General features: G+C 46.5%; 1 protein-coding gene across 1 annotated transcript; it reads left to right on the top strand.

The window, feature by feature from the left end:
- The first annotated feature begins 248 nt into the window (after positions 1-248).
- mchr2b (melanin concentrating hormone receptor 2b) lies at positions 249-8,685 on the top strand. The gene is made up of 2 exons (XM_086178818.1): positions 249-643; positions 5,411-8,685. Exons 1-2 carry the CDS (start codon positions 249-251, stop codon positions 6,048-6,050), a joined length of 1,035 nt encoding a protein of 344 aa, XP_086034944.1. The 3' UTR covers positions 6,051-8,685.
- The last annotated feature ends 833 nt before the right edge of the window (positions 8,686-9,518 follow it).

Here is a 9,518-nt window from a genome sequence, read left to right as displayed (position 1 = left end):
AGGACGCGCATGGAGAACCTCACCTTCAAGTTTACCTCCAGACGCGGCTGAGAACTTCACCTAGACATCCTCGGCGGGGGAGGAAGAGGAGAAGGAGAAGGAGGAGGTGGAGGAGGAGGAGGAGGTGGAGGAGGTGGTGGTGGAGGTGGAGAGGCGCTCCTGCAGAACTCCACTTCTCCGGTGAAGTTTGCAGAGCGAACCGCAACCGTCCGACCGCAACCCAGCGCGCCTCCAACGGGGACCCGAAGATGAACGACTCGGACCTGCCGTGCCAGAACAACCGCACGGACAACTCGTCGTGTCTGAGCGCGTCCCCGCCGCCCTACAGCCCCATCGACATCGCCAGTTTCATGCACATCTTCCCCTCCATTTATGGCATCCTGTGCTCGGTGGGAGTCATCGCCAACGGGCTGGTCATCTACGCGGTGGCCGCCTGCAAGAAGAAGATGGTCTCGGACATCTACGTGCTGAACTTGGCCATCGCGGACATGCTCTTCCTCCTGGTGATGCCCTTCAACATCCACCAGCTGGTTCGGGAGAGGCAGTGGGTCTTCGGAAACTTTATGTGCAAAGCTGTTGTTGTGGTGGACGTCAGCAACCAGTTTACCACGGTGGGGATTGTTACCGTGCTGGGTATTGATCGGTGAGTGTTGACACACGCACGAAAATAAATGTAATAAAATAGTGCAAGCGTGTAGAATCCACAGGCTGGGTCAAACCCAAAGCACTTCAATGCGATATATGAGATGAGATGAGAACAACTTTATTTATCCTGAAGGAAATTGTGCCAGAGTTTCAAGTAAAAACATAACAGTAATAGATAATAGAAGGAAGGAGGAAGAATAAGAAATACAATGAAATATAAATTGTCTTAACTGTTAACTGTCAACTACAAAGATTATATATGCATATATATTATATATATATATACACACACACATATATATATACATATATATGTGTGTGTGTGTGTGTATATGTATATATATATGCAGGTGATTGTGGAAAAAGAGAAAAAAAAAAAGTGTGATATGCATTTACCGTTTTAGACATAAATGGGAAAAATGTAGGGAAAAAAAAAAATGTTATGTAAATTTTCCATTTTTAAAAAATAAACGGCCGTAATGATTGGAAATAAATTAATCGACGTGCACGAGATCGGATTGGATTCCGAGACGGAGATTATGGAGGTCGTGTTAAAAAAGGATTTGGAAAAAAAAATAAATCATAAACATTATCCTGCGTCACTCTTCCCGAAGCGGGAAAGCGGTCGTCGCTTTTTAGAAGCGTGTCCAAAAATTTGGCAGCGACGTCAGTCCTTGAAGTTCACCGGTCGTTGCGATTCGGATAATTCCAGGGGTGATATGGGGAAAAAAAAAAAAAAAAAAAAAAAAAAAAACAGGGGCCTCTTCGTCACTTCCTGTTTGAAAACGAGCTCTTCTCGGACAGAAGGATCCAAATTAGACTCTGCGTGAAGTTCAGTCCCGTCCTGTCACGTGTCGGCCCAAATATGAAATGTGAAGTTGCAGATTGAGATTCCGCCGTGACACGCCGATTACGACTGCGGCGCCGTGTTTTCGGTGAGGAGAGGAGCGGGAAAGAAAAAAATGAAAACCTAGATAAACGGAGAAACTCATGAATGAGTCCATTTCCAGGCCCCTGTTGTTTTTACCGATGAACGTATTTCACCAGTGGATGGAAAATAAAGTGGCGGCGGTGTATTCGTGCACGGCCACGGCGTTCCCCGGGTATGTGACGAATACATGGGATAAAATGCGCACGTATTGACGGTACAGACAGTTTGAAGGCTAGCGCAACAATACTGCTGCATTCTGACGCCAATCTCAAGAACGTCCTCTTCCGATGCAAAGACTTGACACGCCGCTTCTTAATGAGGTCGTAAGCAGAGGAAAAGACGAAAACGTGGCAGCCTGGAAAGTGTTTTAGCAAAAGGCGATAAAAGTCAGAAGTAAACGGAAACGTTGAAATGTCTCCGATGTATCTTTCTCGAGGCCGATATCTTTACCCCGCCGCCAAAACACTCGGGAAACTGCTTTTCGGAGCTACGTGACGCAGGCTACCTATGTGAACTTTCCATTGACTCTTTATATCCCTGCACTTGTTAGCATCTTAAACCAAGTTACCACAAGTAAACAGCTATTAGACACACCCCGAACTGACATCGGCGTTCTGTCTTTTCCCCGTTGAAGGCCAACAAAGGTTGCGTTGTTGCAGTCGGCGCGGGAGACGTGCGTCTGCCTGGTCCTACTCGTCTCTATCGCGGTGCATCATTTCATTTCATGGCGGTTTTCTGGATGGATCGTCGCTAAATCTTATCGCGGTAACCGGACTTGCCGGGTTTCTGGAAGATAATTGGCGCGGGGAGTTTCAGGTATCGACTGTAAGCCCCGAGCCGGGGGGAGGAAGGGGAAGGAAGGGGTCAACCTGAGGAAACATGTGACTCCCGGATTCGACGTTCAGGGGTTGCTCGGATCGTCTGAGCCGGGGTTTGAAAGGGGTTCATTCAGATCGGACGTCAGTAGTCGACCCCCCTGTCATCGTGTGTGTTGTTGTACGAGCCGCAGGAGCACGAGGGTTAAATGGTGTTAATCGTCTCGGGACTGATGTTGACGCGGAAGTTAAATTGTTTTGGAGTTCGGGTCAAACGGCCCTTTGTCTGCAGACCGACCGTCTTTCCGGTTTGAGTTGGCCGGCTTCTTTTACCGTCCTCCCTCTCAAACCCTCCGTCCGAGATCCCGGCCTTGAAATGTGATCGGAGTCCTGACCCGAGGATCCGATGGGGCGTCTCGCTTCCCGAAATGTTCAGGTCTGCGCTTCTGCACCGCGACGGACGGCGTACGACTTCTTTTCGGGCTGACGTCCGGCTGTTTCCGTTGTTAGGGTGCACGAGCTTCTGCCTCAAGGTCCTACTGGGTTTTCAAGCGTGCAGGAGTGCGATGCTTTGTTCAGATGCTCCTGGGATTTTTTTTTTGTTCCACCAAACCACATGAAATAAGTGGAATGACACATTTCTCCGGTTTCATGTCGTCTTCCTCCTCACCCGAGTGGTTTCTTTTTTCCCCACGAGGGCACAGTTAGCACGGCAACAGAATGACGGAAAGGTCTGCTGGACTCGGGATAGAAAGACTGATCGGTTTGTGAATTTCTTCCAAATATGACCGTCGGGGCTTCATCATCTTTGACGTGTACGCCTCTGTCTGTCCTCTTCTTCCGAAAAGAGGTTCGCCATTGTAGATGATAAGCCCATAGCTGAGAAGTCCACGAGAAGAAAGAGAGCCCTGTGGCCCAAATGTTATTTACCAACAAGTACCGGAGCCAGCTTTTCAGCCGTGTTCTCGATGGCTCTGCGGTTTTTTAAGGCTATGAGGACAAATGAGGACAACCTTGTAACTTATTAGTAACCTTTGCCGAGCTTACGCTCGACTAACTGCAAAAACTACAGCAAAGGTGTTGTCGATGTGTACTTGAGCATGCGGGCGCGCTAGCACACTGTCTCTTGTGTAAGTCACCAGCCTGGCAGAGCCTGTCGACGGCGGATCGTCTGGCAGAAGCGGAATCAACCACGTGTTGCATTGCCACAGCAGGAGCGGCGTGAGTAGCAACAGCGACGTTGCGAAGGAATCTCTTTGGGGCATCTCTTGAATTCCCCGCTTGCACTATGGTGACATCTGGTAACAGCACTTCATCCACATCACTAGATGGGGCTGTATGACAAACCCTAGCCTTATGTCCTTTTTTATGGCAGGATTTACACCAAGGATTTGCCGCAGGGCACTGCGAGGAACTTGCTAAATGCTTGTCGAAAGCAAGATTTGAACTGGGAGGAAGGTGCAGTCGCAGCTGCGGCAGCAGTTCTTTTTATATTTCACATTATGGGGCTCGTATTGTGCAGCCTGTACTGCAGCACCATCTGACTTAATTTTGTTAGCCTGCTCTGCAGCCGCTTCTATCTGGATAGCAAATGTAGTCGTCTTCCCCGATGCCAAGTCAGGATCTGATAACGGTCTCTCCCTCATTCTGTCGGTGTGTGGAGGTTCAAACAGGTCAGGAATCACCTTATCTGCGTTAGCATGGAAAGGGATTTAACAGAAAGGGCAGCTACGTGCTGAGCCACCGTCTCGTTGCGACTATTTGCGGAAAGTGCATCGCTCTGCTACGATGTCGAGGTGTGGTACCTGAAAAGTTGTACCCGTATCCCTTGTTGCCAAGGCAGTGAAGTAAAGTAGCTCTCTTACGGGCTGTTGGTCAAGAGTACCCGGCCACATTTATCGCCACCAAGTAATAATTGAAGATACGGAGCCACGTATAGAACGCCGCAGACGTTTTTCCCGGACGAGGCAAAAATATATCAGGCGCAGGAAGGGGTGCTAACATCTCGTCGTATAAAATCCACAATCCTCGTCAGCAAGTGTGTCGCAGCAACGAGGACGACTAATTTATTAGTAACCTTTACTAAGCTTACGCTCAACAACAGTAAATATTGTACAAAGGAACGCGCTTCTTCTTCTTCTTCTAGCGACACGTCTGCATAACATCATTTGAGAAAAACAACACGTTGGTTGTTTTTCTTCTGACTGCAGGAGCTTGTTAGTTTGGGCATGAAATAATGACAGAAATCAAATAAATGAATGGAGATGAGTCACCAGTTTTTGGAGAAAACGGACGCAGGTTTATAAAAGCGGTGCACCGGCCGCTCACCGTGGTGAGACGTCTGGCTTTCTGATTGTATCAATATTTAAAGTGTCTGATTTGAGGCAACAGTTCAGCTCTCCTGAAATGAGATACAGGTGGTCTTCACTTAAGGACGACTGGGAGTTACGACGGGCTTTGCGATGATGTGAAAATACGCGCGGAATGCGCTTGCAGCGGCGATGTGAGTAGGTATTGTACGCGCTTATAATTGGCCTATATTCATGCAAATATAAACATTAAAGGGAAAAAAAAAGCGCGGTACAAACGGCCTTTAAGTATGAACGCCACAGACAGGCGGAAGAGCACTGAGGGCAAGAATCGAAGCTTTGTTTGGCTATCAGAATGCAACGGTGTATATTAATTGCAATTTTCAAGGTCGGTAAAACCCTCGCACTTCTCTGTTATTTGCTTTAATGACATTCGGTGCGGAGAGCGGCTTCCTGAGACCGCACTCGGGCTTTTTCGGCTTATCAAATTTAAACAGTGAAATGCAAAACAGACTGGGACATGTGCTATGTATTTTACCGCTAATCTAGTTTTGTCACATTCTTGCGCACACGATGCTAGGAAAGCTATGTCTTCAGACAAAAAAAGATTAAAAAATTATTACATGCACTTCTGCACAGCTGCTGTTTACATTTGAGTTCCAGCACTGGAAAAACAGTGAATTCTTCCCCCCCCCCTCATCCCCTCTCAGGTACATAGCAATTGTCCACCCCACCTCAGAGAGGAGGACCATCCAGTGGACCATCATCATCAACATGCTGGTGTGGATGGGCAGCTTCCTTCTCACCGTGCCAGTCATGATGTACGCCAGGGTCGTACAGCGGGAGCGTTTGAAGGTGTGCATGATGGACCTGGATGGACCGGAGGACATGTACTGGTACACCCTCTACCAATCCATCCTGGGCTTCATCATCCCCCTCATCATCATCAGCACCTTCTACTCACTGACACTGTACCACGTCTTCAGCTCCATCCGCCGCGTCAAACGCAAGCAGTCCGTTTGGGCCAAGCGAGCCACCAAGATGGTGCTGATGGTAATCGCCTTGTTCCTGATCTGCTGGTCGCCGTACCACGTCATTCAGGTGATCAACCTGAGCAACAACACGCCGACCGTTGCCTTCGTCTACGCCTACAACATCAGTATCTGCCTCAGCTACTCCCACAGCTGCATCAACCCGCTCATGTTGCTCATCTTTGCCCAGAATTACAGAGAGCGTCTGTGCCGCACGAGCACGCAGTTCAGCTCCCAGCAATCGTCCAAGGTCACGGTTGTCAAGACGGACGGTTCGAGCGTGTCCAATAACCCCAGCTATCGCAGTACTGCCATGTAGACGGAGGTGCGCGGGACGCCGCCGCCGTCGTCGCCGTCCTCCGCTTTTCGGCTCGGGCGAAGCGGCGTTACGATCGTGCCTCCAAAGTAATACCACCGTAGTTCTTATGTAAATAGGGAATCGATACCGCGATAGAGATTTGATATAAGAGGTGAGTGGCAATATCAACCATTACTAAAAAAAAAAAGGTGAAGGTCACTTCAGAGGGTTTTGTTTTTTCTGTCTTTTTTCTTTTTTTTTTTTTACAGGTGATAAAAACTTTTTAGGACGTTAATGAAAGGATACTGTGTCTGATTTGAAACTAGAGGGAATATGTGCACTGACTTAAAAAGATTTAAAAAAAAAAAACTGCAAATAACGAGAAGGGACGCGAAAGTGAATTTCACACTGCACGGCTTGTCAGTTGAATTGCAGCTTTCACGACGACACAACTTTCTGTCTTGTCTGTTTTTTTTGTTGTTGTTTTTTTTCGCTTTCCCCCGAGTTAAACAACGACAGAGAAAATGATCCTGTTCAACAAAAGCGCATTTCAAACACAGTTAAAGTGACAGACAAAACAAAAAAACGGGATCTTGAAAGCAGAGGTTTCTAAGACACAAACGACCAAAGACGTGCCAAGAGAGGAAATTGGTGAGAGAATGGATTTGGATGATGGTGTATCAAGTGTTTACAACGCAAACAAAAGCAGAGTTTTTTCACGTAAGCAGTCACTTTTAGACAGAAAGTGCCATTCTGACCGGATAATTGACTTCTTTCCCATGTTTTTGTTTGGGGGGTCACCTCGGAGAAACTTCAAGCAACAAACTTCAAGATTTCCGATATTCCGGGCGATAGTCCGTCCAAACCGTTCCCACCGACACGCCAAGGATGCAGAAGTTTCACGTCCGATCCGGCTTCGGAGGAGGTCGTTTCACGTGAACCCCGACTCCAAGTGGGACTCCAGTTTTGCTGCTTTCGGGTGGAAAGATGGAAGAGACTCTTTCGTGGATGCAGCTTTTGAGATCTTTGGCTCACATGATGGAGAAAGAAACGTCATGCTATACAGGCCTTGTTCCCTATAGGCCCAATATGGATGTTTGCGTTAAATTTAGCCCGCTATGTTCCTGTGACGAGTCGCACGGTCACACTTAACCAAACATACTGGTTCCGCTTGTTAGATAGATATTATCAGATTTTTTTTTTTCACAAAGAGAGAAGTGATGACGATTAAAAACATTTTTTTTTTTTAAATATACAACACGCTTAAATCCTGTTCAGTTTTTTTTTTTTTTTAATTCATCACTTCATTATTTCAGTGTTTTTAAATTGATAATGATTTTAATTTTTTTTTTTTTTTTTTTAACAACAACCTAAATAACAGCCTCCATGTTGATTGTGTTAAATACTAAGAGAGCAGTGACAGCTTGGAAATAAATCTATTTGAAGTTACAGGGTTTGGGAAAAATGGTTTAAATGTTTAACCTGTATTTCGGTTTTACCAACTGAATCAGCCACGGGTTTCTGCCTCTCAGACGGAGAGAACGAGTTTATATATTTTATGCAATGCAGCAGGAGGCGGGTCGATGCCCTGATCTCAGGCAGGCCATCCGGAATGTAGGAGAACATTAAAAACATATCGAGCTGAACCGCCACAGCTGTCAGCTTTCGCAGCCTGAAATCTCTAAACCGACAACAAAAAGAAAAAAAAAAAAAAAAAAAACGAAATCGCAAAGGAGTGACAACACTTTATAGATTTCGCCAAATGTAAATTTGGGGCAGCTTACCAAAACACAATGTCATAGTCGATTGTCTAGTAGCTCAATCTTTATATGAAAAGGTCACGAGTTTGTGGTAACAGAGAAACACGTATCGCATCTCGTGAGTATTTCGTCGGAGGCCACGCAGAGGACATATGCAATTGAGGAAAGTGATTTGCTATAAATACTGTATTTACAGATGAATATCTTTTTTACACCATGGACAATCATTGTGTGTGTGTGTGTGTGTGTGTGAGTGTGTGTGTCAAGGACTCAAAGTTTTGCCGTTCAGCACAACGGCCCATTTCTATTTGTTTTACACCGCAATCACCAGAAAACACGACGGAAAAAACAAACCGTCGCTTAAATAGACGGACGAGGAGCTGAATAGACGCATTCCATTTGTATTTTTTTTCCCTGAATATTGGATGTAACGTTGAATTGTCTCTGTGATCAGGTGGGGTGGACCGTTCTGTGCGACAACGGGCATGATATTACATTATTTCCATGGAGTTCGATGTCCTAAATTGCAGAATATTGTGGTGATATTACGCTGTTGTACACGTTTTTATGTGGGCTCTCCTTCAAACTGTGACCGCTGATGTTTCCACCCGTCCAACCTGTGCTCTTACGCTCTCGGAACGATCAATCCGAAACCGATGAAGAGACGCTTTCAAGTTTCTTTTTGAAGTGTAAATTTTGTGATAAGGTTTTTTTTTTTTTTTTTTTCATCCCCCCCCCCCCCGATAACGGAGCCAGATGACCTATGCATCGATTTCCAAGACCCGAGTGTGTTGGCGCGAAGGACGTGCCCAGTGCAAGAGTGAATCGCTGAAAGGAAATATGTATTTGTATTGAAATTTGACTGTTTCATTAAAAAGACACTTGTTTAAAGCAAAGCATTTCTGCAAGTTTAGTCGCGTACCGATGGACGCTTTGACCGACGGTGTTAGCGTACGGCCTTGCGCTCCAGTTGCTCATCAATCTTGTTAATGGTTGAACAAGTAAGGCATTAAAAAGGTCTTCTCCTTCTTCTTCTCCTTTTGGGCTTTTCCCTTCGGGGGTCGCCACAGCCAATCAACTTTCTCCATCGAACCCTATTCTCTGGATCTCTCACACCGGTGACCTTCATATCCTCTTTCACGACGTCCATCAATCTTCTCTTTGGTCTCCAAGTCCAGCATCCATCTACCAATATATTGACCAACCCTCCTCCATCCACCCAACCATCTCAGTGTGCCTTCTCTGACCTTCCCTCCAAAACATCTACCATGTGCCGTCCCTCTGATGGACTCATTCCTGATCCTCTCCATCCTGGTCGCTCCCAAAGAGAACCTCAACATCTTCATCCCTGCGACCTCCAGCTCTGCTTCCTGTCTTTTGGTCATTGTCACTGTTTCCAGACCATCTCACCTCTGTCTCCTCCACCTTTCCTTTCCTTCCGGCTGATAATCTTCTATCTCAAAGCACCCCTGACACTTTTCTCCATCCATTCCAACCTGCTTGAATCCATCTCCAACTCTTTTCCACGTTCTCCTACGCTCTGGACTGTTGACCCCAAGTACCTGAAATCCTCCACCTTCTTGATCTCCACCCCCTGTATCCTCACCGTTCCACCCGCTTCCTCTCGTTCACACACATATATTCTGTCTGGTTGCGACTAACCTTCATTCTTCTCCTTTCCAGAACATACCTCCACCCTTTCTAGACTTCCCTCAACCTGTCCTCTGCT

Source organism: Fistularia commersonii, chromosome 31 (genome assembly GCF_037954325.1).
Source record: "Fistularia commersonii isolate RoL2024-O1a breed Wild chromosome 31, RoL_Fcom_v1.0, whole genome shotgun sequence".
NCBI lineage: Eukaryota > Metazoa > Chordata > Actinopteri > Syngnathiformes > Fistulariidae > Fistularia > Fistularia commersonii.
This window is presented reverse-complemented; position numbering and strand designations above follow the sequence as displayed.

What these genes read in the sequence shown, in the direction of transcription:
- mchr2b (XM_086178818.1), top strand. Translation starts at nt 249, where the DNA reads ATGAACGACTCGGACCTGCCGTGCCAGAACAACCGCACGGACAACTCG. An exon ending in ACCGTGCTGGGTATTGATCG is followed by an intron (nt 644 to 5,410) that starts GTGAGTGTTGAC and finishes ATCCCCTCTCAG; the next exon opens with GTACATAGCAATTGTCCACC.